This window comes from Fulvia fulva, chromosome 12 (assembly GCF_020509005.1).
Source record: "Fulvia fulva chromosome 12, complete sequence".
NCBI classification, from domain to species: Eukaryota; Fungi; Ascomycota; class Dothideomycetes; order Mycosphaerellales; family Mycosphaerellaceae; genus Fulvia; species Fulvia fulva.
Window position 1 is genome coordinate 17680 of NC_063023.1, and position 12209 is coordinate 29888.

Below are 12209 nucleotides of genomic sequence, written 5' to 3' on the forward strand. Positions count from 1 at the left end.
TTGCGATATGTCCCGTCTTTGCTAGTATGCTTTCGTCTGGGAGCAGACCTACCTTCAACCAGCCTCTCCATTGATCTTACCTGCTGACCTCCTACGAAGAGGCGTAGGTGAAAGTCGCCTAGTAAGAGCATATAGTTGCTTGATAGGATAGGTCTGTTGTTCATCATAGGACTTCTCACAGCCAATACTACAACATTATCAATAACACGGCCAGCTCTTCAAACAAGAAGAATGAACTTCCCCACCCACCTCCCTCCACTCTTCACCCCTCACAAGAGAAATAGTTAAGGTCGTTGACACAGTTCGTGAAGTCCTCAGCAATGAATGTCAAGCCGTTCGTGAGATACGACATGTAACACTATCCCTCATACGTCAGCCTCACCCAACAGCACCCTCGCCTCCGACCGAGTGACTCTTACATTAACATAATCCCCTCCAGTTTCAATTGACACCTGCAGAGGACCAAACTCATTACCTTTGCCATTATATTTGGAGATCATCTTTTGACAGCATGACTTCGTTGCACTTGGGATATTGTGGCTCTGGCAATTGTCATCGCAGTCCAGGGCTGTGGCGCCGTTGAACAGGTCGCAAGCCCAGAGGTCGTTAAAGGCATAGGTGCTGGTGGAGGTGTTATGTTAGTCATGATATGTATGGCAGACACGACTAGAGCTTTTGTAGAGGAGACTTACGTAGAGGTCAGGGCCGCGAGAAAGAATTGCGATTGGAAACGCATCTTTGAGAAGGCGAGTTGGATAGAGAACAGTGCCGGATAATGATGTATGGGCGATGCCAGCACTACTTTTATCATAATTGCTCCTCGATTAAAATGTGTCAAGGGTATCCCTTTCCACCTGCTCTCGGTCAGAGTCTAAGCGTACCCTGTCCGAAGTCTCCGCGTCGACAGGGCTTGAGCAGGGCTGCCTATTCTGCAGCGCTGACAGTGACAAGGGCATTGCACGGACTCGAATAATCTTGAACTTGCCCCTCGAAGAGGTATAATGAGGCTGAAGTTAGATGCTGAGTTTTGTCGACTAAACGTCAAAGGAATCTTACAAGCCTGCTAGAATACCATGCGGAAAGCGTGGGTAGAAACTGCATACTTACGAAAGTACCGTAAGAGTAATGACCTAAATGAGAGACTGCGAACTCAGTGACGCCTTTTAATGATATTATTGCAGTAGCCAAGAAGATGAGTGAACCATCCCTGTTAGCAATTTAAATTGCAAAGATTAAATTAGCCCGAGGCATTTGCTAGACGACGAGTGTTAGGATTGCGGCTTTCGAGGGACCGGGACGTGGATAATGAGGAAACCCAAATGGAGTCTAAATGTAAGCTCTCCCGATCTTGTAATTTACCTCTATCCGCCCTGTAGCGGTGGTTCCATGCACGTGGCAGATCGCGCTAAGACCTTTACAGGCTATACGGCATTACAAGACTAAGAGAAGAGGACAACGGAAGATGCACAATCGAGAGAATCGGTGTTAAAGGCGTGGAATTGGCCACCGAGGGCAGATCGCTACGAGCGGCTACTGAGAGAATGGTGGAACGGAAGGCGGATGTGAACAGTAGCGAAATCCAAGCAACGTGCCCTGACGAATGAAGAGAAGGCCACTACTGTCTGGAAGTCAGCTCCATTCTAATATATGTCATGCCTTTGGAATCCTGCTTTTGTCGTGAAGGAACTCATCTTCGTCCAGCTTGGCCATTAACTCCCGACCGCCGCTGCATCTTCTGCGCCGTCCTCCGTGTGATGTCTATACTTCACCCTTCTCAAAGCTGTGCTGTCGAAGTCGTAGTAGTTGGGCGAGATCTCGAGCAACCACTTCGGCTTCACCATGACGCAGCGATCAGTGGTCGCACACTGGTTTATGCAATCTGCGAAATTCGTAGTTGCCACAGACCTGGTCAAGTCGGATGGCGAGTAGCCGAAGACCATGTTTGTGGCGACCTGGAAGGCGAATTCACTGTTCGGCGGGTTGTATGCGCCAGAAGCATCGAGTGGCAATGAGGCAAAGGAGCCTCCGGTATTGAGTTGTGCGGAATCCGTGTCATCGTTTGCGCTGGATATACCAGACTTGTCCTTGAGCAAAGTGCAAGTGCTGGTCCGGCGGAAGTAATTAAGTGCCACGCAAGTGGTCGTGCTTGAGCACCTGGCAGTGCAGCTCTCGAAAACTGCAACGTTCGCCATCGTACCGAGGGTCTTCGCAGCTCGGCTGGGGTCAAAGCCTGTTTGTAGACGTGTTATATTGCTTGCAGTCTCGGCTGACACTGCTGTCGGTGTACGGGCTCTTAACATTGGGGCATGATCCGGGTCCGGCAGATACAGTGGCCAGCGCATTGGCTGTCTTAGTGGTCGGTCCATCGAAGACCAGCGTGACTGCGGTATACCTTGTTGTCGTCGAAGTCGACTTTACTACGCCCCTCCTGGCAGTCACCATTGCTATCACCTTGACTGGAGTTAGCAAATGCTTCTAGCAGACTCTTCCTAGACAGGGCTTGCATACCTTCTTCGCAGTCTGGATGCATGAGCACGCTGTACTGAACACCCCTGGACCAGGCGGCGAAAACGCAGATGAGGCACTCTTCCAGTACTCCGACTGGCTCCACCTCGGCAAAGGAGCTGTAGCTGGCGTAGCTTCTCTTTTGTTCAGGTAAGTCGTCCCCGTTGTTTTGGTGACAAGTCTAGTCACGGTCGATGCAGATAGGACTGGTCTTGTCCGAAGCACAGTCAACACTTGTAATGAAGTCGACGTTGGTGTATCTGTGCAGTCATATTCAACAGTGGCCACCTCTCCCACTCACAAGTTGTTGTTTGCGTAATGGCAGCGACAGCGTAACGCTGCTGACAATACTCCGATGCAGCAGTATTTCTAGCAAAAGGACTGAGGACGTTGAAGGCGGACTGAGCGCACACGGGCGTCTTCACAGGAGCCGGACTTGCCACTGCGAGGCATCCTAGCCAGCCAAGTGCAAAAAGGTACTGCATAGTGAGGTTTGCGAATGAGGAAACGGTGTCAGGCAAGCACCTCATCGGACGACTCTTGCTTATCCATTGTCGAAACCATTGTCGCTAAGAGACGCCCAACCTCTGAAGGCGTCAAGCCAGCTTTGCAGATTCTTCATCGTCAGCTCGTACACTGGGTGTAGTTCTTCTTCGAGACCTTCTGCCAAGACGGAGGTGAAAGATACACATGCCACGTGACTGCCATATGGGTCTCTAGCTGCAGAAGTAGATGCTCGTTGCCAGTCGCGGAGAGTTGTTCGACATGCCTCTTGGCCGGAAGGTGCTTAGTGCAGTTTTGGCTTTCGATATAGTTCGATGCTGCATGACCAGGCGTGCTCGAGACGTCTCTGTGCAAGCCACAGCACTCTGATCACCGCTGTGAACACCCCATACTTATCAACTTGATTGCATATCTGACGGTGTCGCCGAGATGGCAAAGTGTATGTAGCCATTAGAGAAGAGCACGACTAGCTGACAGGCTCTGGCACGACACAGCCATCTACTAGCTCGCGCATGCGACGAAGGCGTCGGATCGTACTTATGCTGATGGGCTGAGCTCGAAGGGGGTCTGCAGCTCGTATCGCCACGTGGTGCCCATGTCGTGATCAGCCCATCCGCCAGCACTTGTGCAAGGCACTGCAAGCTTGTTGCAACCGGGCCTCAGCAGTAGCAACGATTCTCTGTGTAAGGGTTCTGTGCGAAAGGACCAGCCACATGTGTCTATTGCCGATCGTTCGGACCTCTCGTCTGATGGCTCCATTCTGGCTTCACTCCCAAATTGACCGCTTGCAGCAGATTTCTAAGCTCCAGAGCATCTTGCAATGCGAGGATGTATATCGTCAAGATCCTATGGTCGAGATAGTCGCACGTGCTGTCAAGGTCTTGATCCATGGTTCTCATCGATGGGCGCATTGCCGGCGGTACTAGATACCAGCCTTGGAACCAGAGCAGTTCATGACTTGCCATCCAATGCCTGGTCCGTGTGAGTTGTTAGCCAAGATAGAATGGCAACCAGATCGTGGGCCTCGCAGACCTAAATTTGCAGTGCAAATACTTCGGTCTCATCCTCTCCAGGCGCAGTAGACTCGGCTCACCAGGCGCGAACGCCCTAAATGTCAGCAAGTCATACAGCTGCCTAACCGTGGCTCTACTCGGCATTATGCACTGCACGCATGCCAAGCTGAGCTGGGTGCGTTCTGCTTGCCAGCTCTCTGCTCACGCGAGCTTCCATCGAGCAAAGCTTCAACCCTCTGGACATGATTGGGCCCATATTTCAACACCCATGTGTATCCCTCACACGACGCCAGCATTAACAGCATTCCCCCTCATACCATGGAACCTCAAAATCTCCCACCTCCCATCGTCCTGCCTCATCCACCTCATCCACCTCATCTCCGTGAACGCCTTGAGATCCACACTCGCCGTGAAGTTCCTGTCCATATCAAAATGCACCGTCGCATAGCCCATCTCTACGTCCACATCGGCATGCGCATTGTTCAGAGACAGCCGGGCCTCAGGATAGTCCACAAGCTCTTGTCACTAGATCTCTTGTAGCTGTTTCCAAGTGTATGTGCCTGGGTAGCCGTCGAGGACGGCTTCGAAGCCAAGGGAGATGCAGGATGCTATAAGCTGTCCGGCTGGGGTGCGGAAGTCGATGTCGCGTTGGGAGAGGACCTCGGGCCATGGGGAGACGATTCGTTTGAGGTGCTCGGCGATGTTGGTGGTTGTTCGCTCATGCTTGGACATCGGGGCACCATGCGTAACGCCAGACATTGCCTCGAAGCAGCGGATGTTGAGGGCGCGTCGTGCATCGCAACAACGTTCGGGTCAAGGGTCCTTGCGGAAGATGACGGAGTTTGCAGTTGCAGCTGCGTGCCGACCTGCGACCGACCGCGGAGAGATGGACATGACGTGAGACATAAAACGCGGAGTAGCAGCAAGCAAGAGACGAGAGAAAGGAAGTGGAAACATGTTACGAGAAGACTTAGCGAGACTTTTACTCCTGCCAATACACGGCCTGGCTGGACCCAGACCATCCCATTGCGTCACGCTCTGGCCCTCAGTCAATGGGCAGTCCATCATGATCTTGCGAGGCCTTGCGTGCACATAATCAGCTGTAGTAAAGCCTGCCAAAAGGCACTCTTCGAAGCAGACCGCTCAGAGCCCTTGCCTCACGGCACTCTTGAACGGGAAGATCCGGATCTGTAGCGGGTCAGCAACAGCCCCATGGGCCATGGAGAGTGGCTGTAGTGTGTATGCAGCTTTTGTATGCTCTCGCGCTTACCTTTTCTTTATCCCACACACCAGTCCTGTAGTAGATGTCACTCTCAATGATCTCCCTGACCTCCTGCTCCGTGTCCGCTTCCGCCATCATGACGCTACCATTGATCTTCATGGGCGATCCTTCTTTTGCTGGTTCGTCTAAGGATGCTCCGCCGAGGACGACTGTGCCGGCTTGCACGCGCGGTTTGATGGCTTCGAGGTGTTGTCTATCGTGTGTTTGTCCGTCGGCCTGTCGTTCATGGTCTGTGTGGCATGGAGTAGGCTTACGGTCTGACCTCCATACGTTTCTCAAGAGCGCCCGGGTAGTCGGGGAGGATGACGATCCATTCTTGCTTGCCCATGATGCTGGCTGTGTTGGTCAAGGTGCGGAGGGTGGCGGGACTGCGGCACGGGAGAAGAGAGGAGTGTGCTTTCAAGGAGGTGAAGAGACGACGAGGTGTGAGCATTGAGGGTGGAGGTGAGATGTTGGGACAGGCGTTGGCTTCATTTCGTGGGCAAGGAAGATGGATGGAGTTGTTGATGCAGGGTCGGGGTTGCTCGGCTTTGTGGGTGAACGTTTACGCGAAATCCGAGACAGGCATCGGGAAAGCGGGATGGACTTCATGTTGACGTTCGTTGTTCATCTTCGCATGCCGTATGTACAAACTTCTCCATCAACCCACTTCGGGCTATAGCAAGGCTGACGCTACCGACCAGTCCTCATGTTCCATCAGGCAGATGTATGGATGCCATCTACACGAGGCCGCGGCAAAGACGTGGCCGCTCACACAGCAGCAGAATCCATTGTTGTTGGCCACAACGATAGCTTCATAGCGCAGTGTCGGCCTACAAAGGAGAAGCGCCGAAGCGCGCTCCTCTCATTATCCCATGTCGGGCCTCTTACCACTGCCAAACAGCGTTGAGGCCAATCGCCACAGCTTCAACCCCCATCAACCACGCTGTCAATCGACTCAGTTTGTCGATCTCGATTCTCCCAGTGTTCGAGTTCCTAAGCGCCTTGCTATCGTTTGCAGATCCGACGTGGCAGCACATTCGCTCAGTTCAAGGCCCGGACGTCGACCTCCCGCCCGATCGGTCACACAGGACACACGACACACGACACACGACACTCATGGAGGAGGCGCTACTATCGTGAAGGATATAGTGAATGGTATCAGGTGGATCCAATGAGACCAACTGCTGAAGCATGGTGAGCAGAAAGGGCGTGTCATGCCATACTTTATGGTCATAACGCTTGATGTTTGGCAAGACATACCTACTGGATGGCCGGTCCACTGCGCTGTAGTCTCACCAATTATCGACAGTTATAAAGGGTTGTAATGCAGACTTCTCCACAAAGCCCTTGGCCCTCGTTAAGGTAGTGCGGGACAGAACACAGAACAACACTATTAACGACAAAGGATTTCAGCATCACTTTGTGTGCCTGCGAGATACCGATAACTATACCTGCAGGAGGGTATACAGAAGGACTACAGCTTATTGATCAAAGACGAAATCGAGTAAATTCACAAGCCGTATGCTCAAACAGCGTATCATGGATGTCCGCAAGGCTTGCGCGACAAATCACTGGCTAGGGCAGGACGACGCCTATCTCAAAGGCCTCCAAGACATCTTCGAACCCCATCCCAACGACGGTACCACGATCGGGTTGATCGATTGTCAGGAGGAAGGGCTTGAGGACGGCTATCCGGTCTCCAATAACATTCAGTTAGTCTACGCTAGTAAAGGCATGTTTAGCATGATCCAATCATCATCGCTACTCGAGCGTGGTGGCCAAATCTCATGCGAGGAAGTCTTGCACGATCTGGCAGGATCTTCAACTACCATGGCCTTTGGTCATAATCGCTTTTCCCTGCGGTTCTTGCTTCCTGGGATCCTCGAATCTTGTCATCATCAATTCCAATACTACCTTCACTCACTCTAGCCAAACACCGCCTTCATTCCGACCTTCACACCCTCCGTTCCCATGAACCACGCCGTGTTTCCTTGAAGCTTGTAATCCTCGAAGCGGTTGGTAATGGGGTTCCTGACAGCCTTGAGAAGGTTCTTCGGTGCGAACACCACCTTTTGCATTGGATGGGCCGACTCGCGGACCTCGGTCAGATATATGCGCTTCAATCTGGACCCATCACCGGTGAAGACTCGCAGAAGGCTTAGACCGCCACCCTGCAGCATGCTCTTCTCGATGTCGAGACGCTCCAGACTGGTCTTCTGGGCTTCGAAGAGAGCTTGAAGCAAGCTGTGGTCGACGCCGACGTTGGAGAGTGTCAGGATCGAAAGCGACTTCCCGGAAGTGCTGAGTGCACGGATAAGTTGGTACGGGGCCGTGGAAAGTACCGTGTCGCCCTGGGCCCTTGACGAGTCCCCAACGATGCTCACCCGCTCCAGCGAGACGCGGATCTTGCCCATGACTTCCACGAAGAAGTCGTGATCGCGCTCGGCATCGACAATGCTGCTGCTCGAATGCACAAGGCGCAGTACTTTGACCGTGTTCGCCATGACATCGCAGCCAAGCAAGCGCAACACCATCTCCGACGCCTTGGTATCGCTGCTGGTCTCGATAGTAAGGCTGCGCGTGAACTTCTCGCTGAAGCTCTTGGTGGTCTTGGCATGGATAGTTCTATTGACTAGGCGCAGCTTAAGAACGTCGGTGGAGTCAAGGTGGTCTCCGAACTTCTCGAAGAGCTCCGAGGGAAGGGCGGTGAGTCGATCGGGCCCTTTGTAGGGCGGCTTGCGGGAGGTCTTCTTCTTTGCCATAGATGCGATACGATGAAATTCGAACGAAGTCTGTGCTAACGAGGATGTTTACTGCAGCTTCTGACTGATCTTGAATTGTGGGATGATAGTAGATCTCGGAACGGAGCTGAAAGTGTGAGCGGGTCAGAAAGAAGTCCGAGGGCAGCGACCACCAATTTATCCTCGCTCCCAACACACAACGCACGAAGCGGAGACACCATCGAATTTGAATGAATATAGTGAATGACGAGAGTGTATAGAAGAGCGCTGCCTTCTGGGTCCTAGTGAACAGAAGAGCTTCTTATGCAACGCCTCATGGCTGTTGTATGGCTAATGGGAGTCCAAGACGTGTATGTAAGTCAGCTCGTAGAACAAACAATTACTGACAGATGACGTGCAGATGTGTCGGCAGCACATGAACCACGCTAATCATGGTACACGGCTTTGAGCAACGCTACCGCCTACAGAGGATTGCAGCATGGGTCAAATATCATTCAGTGCGTCGATTATGATATTCTTCAAAAGAGTTGCGAGATGATAAGATAATTTGAAGGTCAGAGACTGACGGATCACGACACCTTCAATGCTGATACCGAGCATGGATTGCAACGTGCATTCCATAATGTGATGACATGACTAGCTAGCTTACAGCAAGGTCGACTTTGAAACGCTCCCAGCACATCTGACAGCCGCCGTCTTTTGCTCGTCTTCCGCGCTCTGGCTACATTCCCGCCTGCACCTCATAGCCTTACTCCTTGAAGATCTTCTTCAATCCCTTCCTAACACACTTGGGCCCCTTGAGCTGCGCCATACCAAGTCCGAGCTTGATGTTTCCGATCTCCTCTCCCTGCTTGTTCTTGATCGAGCGGTCGGTGAGTATCCTAGAGGCCAGCACTTGTTCCTCCGGCTCGGTCGCCACTTCGAGGTGGAAGAAGTAGAAGGAGTCTAGTTCTCCGTCGACGAAAGTCCGCAACAAACCACCCCAGGACCCATACTGCAACACCAACATCTGAAGGTCGATGCTTCGGAGGTACGGCTTCTGCGCAGCGAACAGAGCCCTCAAGCGGGTGGTCCCGAGGAAGATGTAGGATATCTTCAGTGAGGAAACCTGCTGCGAAGACTGTGCCAGAGCCTGGAGGAAGCCATCGGCGGCTGCTGGGACCTCTGTGTCGTCCAGTCCGATTGAGTTGGAGCCATCGATCTCGACATCAAGCTGGACCGGAAGCTTCGAGAGGATCTTGCTGAAGGTTTTGGTGTAGTACTTGAAGCTGCCGCAGCTGGGGCCAAGAACAACGAGTTTGACCTTCTTCACGGCGACAGCGAAGTCGTCTGTGGTCAGGAGACCGAGGATGGCTTCAAGCTCGTCTTCTCTGCTTGGTTGGATCTTGATGAGCAAGCATTCGACGTATCGCTTGTTGAATGCAGTTTGCACCACTACCTTCGCAAAGTGGCAAGTCTGGCGTAGCGCGAGTTGATCCTTGTCGTCTAGCATCGACGCCACATTGGCGAACATCTCCGTGGGTATCGCAGTGAAGTAGTCTTCTTTGTTGTCCTTGGTGGGAGGATCCTTGCCGGTAGCAGGCGATGACATGGTGGTTTGATGACGGTCTGGCATGCTGCTCGCTGATGGGAAGAAGGTTCGCAGTTCGAGGCTGGAAACCCGAATATAATGCTCCAGCGACAACTCACGACACTATCGCATGACATCGTCGAAGACTTGAATGATAACAGTTTATAGTGAAGAGTACAGAGGACAGGGCTTATGAGTCGGCAAATTCACTACTTCGAGTGAAAGACGACTAGATATGGGAAGGGAGCGTGCTGTCGAGGTTAGTGGACAGACTTAGGCGACCGGAAGTAATGATGGGTCGACGAGTTACCGATAATGGAAGGTTTGTAGGTACTCCCTGAGGCGACAAGTGTTTGCTAGCGATCGAAGATGTTTTGTACACTAAGTGATTGACGTCGAAATGTCTCAGTGGCTTACAACGAGCACTAGCAGTTATTACTAGTGGCCAAGCCTCGGGGAATCACTGTTATGCGCAAGAGATGCAGCGACTTATGTTCAACTGTTGCAAATGGCTCATACAATCCTCATTACTGTGCCAGGAAAGTGTCAAGCTGCTGCGAGCCACGAGCTATTCTGAGCGCTCAACTCTCACGACTGTCGTCAAGCCTGAATTCCTCCCTTGAGGCTTGGCGGTCTCCTTCATGCCCTTCAGAGCTCTCACCATCAAGCAACTCTACCCAAGGGGTATCCATGCCCAACTTTGGATGATCAACCAACATTCTCTACTGGCTTGTGCTCATCTGTGTTGATGCGTTGACTTGCAAAGTCACCCTACTTCACGATCGCCTTCAGCAAAAGCTCGATAGCCTCGCCGCCCATACCCCAAGCTCTATACCGATGAATTGAATAAGTCTCAATTTTCCGAGTCGCGGGGTTCCTGACGGCCTTGGCGACACGTTCTCCGAGACAGAATACGTGTATATTCTTGTCGAGCCGTTCTCTCACGTTGTTTGGTATCGCCCGTTCGAAGCAGTTGAGATCGCCGGTGTACAGGGAGCTCAGCGCAGGACACGTCTGGCACGCGCGGAGAATTCGGTCCCATGTTCCTCCTATCACTATGGTGGATTCAAATTCAAGAGATGCGATGTTGTCCTTCTGAGCTAAGATGAGTTCCTGCAAGGAGGTGACATCTAGAGCGATGCTGTGCAGCCGGATCGCAGCAATTCGAAGGTGGGACAGTGTCAGCTCACGTACACATGCTGTCACGTACTTGAGGTTTGAGGAGGTGTAATGGTTGTAGCTAGTGTCGCCACTCCATAGAATCTCAATATCCAGGGTGAGGCCTTTGGGCAGCTTGCTAAGCACTCTTGAGAATAGACCTTGTTCATAGGTATGGTCGGCGGTCTCCATTAGATTGCAATGGATACGCAGTGTCTTTACTGCGCTTGCAACGTCCTCGAAAGTCAGGAAGTAGAGGAGCATATCAAGCCCTCCTCCATGTTCGCCAGATGCAGTGTTAAAATCCAGGGTGTGGAAGAATCGCTTGCTGAAAGCTGGCAGAGTTTTCTCCTGTAGTGCTCTGCAGGATGCTCGAAGCCGACAGATATCGTAGGCAGCGTGGTCGGAGGGTGTCTGATGGGTAAGGTATGATGCGATGGTACTGACGATCTCAGTTGGAAGAGCAGCCAAGGGAGAGAACGATAGGTTGGCTTCGGTGCCTGCGAGGCTAACGGCAGTCTGTCGTGTCATGTCGGTTCGTTGTGCTTTTACGGACCGGTCGATAGATCGTGCTGTGTGGTGTTCGTCTTCACAATTTGCAGAGGCGCAGCTTTGGGAGCAGCTGCAAATCGCAATTTTGGTCGGTGGAAGGCAATGGCCACACTTCTCTAGAATAGGATATAGTGTTGTGTATCGGGAAGTCGTTATGAGATTGTGAAGAGATGATGAAAGAGATGATGAAAGAGATGATGAAAAAGACGATGAAAGAAATTTGGATACTAGTAGTGAGCTGTCCTCAGCGGGTCGTGCCGCATTGAAACATGAGAGCAACGACATCAGCAGAAGCTGTGCTGACCAGCGTGGGTCACACACAATTTTTTCTTGATTGATGACTCAGACGGAGACTTTTGATGTCTGTCACCGCGAAGTATAGCTTGACGACGGCGAATTTGCATCGCGCTACGCACATGAGCGCCAAGACAACTGATTGCAGCTGTCGCTGAAGGACTATCTTGGAAGTCGTGGGTCCGCGGTCCACATTCAACAGTCTCCTTCGAACTTCGAAATTGCGGAAGGAAGACATCAAGAGTAGCTGCTGGTGCTTGGTACCAAGGGTCTTGTCATAGTCTTGTCACTAGCATCTGTCTAGAGCCTGATACTTGCTGCAGACTTGTGCCTTTCTTAGGGGCTTTTCCAGCTTACCAGTATGGAGTTCATGACCGGCTATCTCTCATTGATTTCTTGGTAGTATCGTTCTAGTGTCGTACAGAGCTCCCGCATCAGATCCTCTATCTTCGTCTTGAATGTCCAGACGTCTGCTCTCAGCATCCACATGTCCTCTTCGAGTGACCCTCTGAACACCGTCGCTACGGAAAGTCTCTCTAAATGGACCATCTCCCTGAGCCAAGGATCAACCAATCCAGCTCAATCTTATGCTGAACACTCTGAGTTCG

The 12209-nt window shown here is 52.0% G+C and overlaps 7 protein-coding genes across 7 annotated transcripts; all 7 read right to left on the minus strand.

The window, feature by feature from the left end:
- Window positions 1–262: 262 nt before the first annotated feature.
- On the minus strand, window positions 263–736 carry CLAFUR5_13363 (uncharacterized protein; the record flags this gene model as incomplete). Its single annotated transcript, XM_047912511.1, has 3 exons — window positions 263–358; window positions 420–621; window positions 693–736. The coding sequence occupies 3 exons, from the start codon at window positions 734–736 to the stop codon at window positions 263–265; spliced, it is 342 nt and encodes a 113-aa protein (XP_047768658.1).
- Window positions 737–1709: 973 nt separating this feature from the next.
- CLAFUR5_13364 (uncharacterized protein) lies at window positions 1710–2192 on the minus strand (the record flags this gene model as incomplete). Its single annotated transcript, XM_047912512.1, has 1 exon — window positions 1710–2192. One exon carries the CDS (start codon window positions 2190–2192, stop codon window positions 1710–1712), a length of 483 nt encoding a protein of 160 aa, XP_047768657.1.
- Window positions 2193–4547: 2355 nt separating this feature from the next.
- CLAFUR5_13365 (uncharacterized protein) lies at window positions 4548–4781 on the minus strand (the record flags this gene model as incomplete). Its single annotated transcript, XM_047912513.1, has 1 exon — window positions 4548–4781. The coding sequence occupies one exon, from the start codon at window positions 4779–4781 to the stop codon at window positions 4548–4550; it is 234 nt and encodes a 77-aa protein (XP_047769055.1).
- A 384-nt stretch (window positions 4782–5165) lies between these two features.
- Window positions 5166–5737, minus strand: CLAFUR5_13366 (Derivative of benzaldehyde biosynthesis cluster protein C; the record flags this gene model as incomplete). The annotated part of the gene is made up of 3 exons (XM_047912514.1): window positions 5166–5210; window positions 5293–5497; window positions 5559–5737. The coding sequence occupies 3 exons, from the start codon at window positions 5735–5737 to the stop codon at window positions 5166–5168; spliced, it is 429 nt and encodes a 142-aa protein (XP_047768656.1).
- A 1474-nt stretch (window positions 5738–7211) lies between these two features.
- On the minus strand, window positions 7212–8048 carry CLAFUR5_13367 (uncharacterized protein; the record flags this gene model as incomplete). The annotated part of the gene is made up of 1 exon (XM_047912515.1): window positions 7212–8048. The coding sequence occupies one exon, from the start codon at window positions 8046–8048 to the stop codon at window positions 7212–7214; it is 837 nt and encodes a 278-aa protein (XP_047768655.1).
- A 727-nt stretch (window positions 8049–8775) lies between these two features.
- Window positions 8776–9618, minus strand: CLAFUR5_13368 (uncharacterized protein; the record flags this gene model as incomplete). The annotated part of the gene is made up of 1 exon (XM_047912516.1): window positions 8776–9618. One exon carries the CDS (start codon window positions 9616–9618, stop codon window positions 8776–8778), a length of 843 nt encoding a protein of 280 aa, XP_047769054.1.
- Window positions 9619–10368: 750 nt separating this feature from the next.
- On the minus strand, window positions 10369–11286 carry CLAFUR5_13369 (uncharacterized protein; the record flags this gene model as incomplete). Its single annotated transcript, XM_047912517.1, has 1 exon — window positions 10369–11286. The coding sequence occupies one exon, from the start codon at window positions 11284–11286 to the stop codon at window positions 10369–10371; it is 918 nt and encodes a 305-aa protein (XP_047768654.1).
- Window positions 11287–12209: the final 923 nt, after the last annotated feature.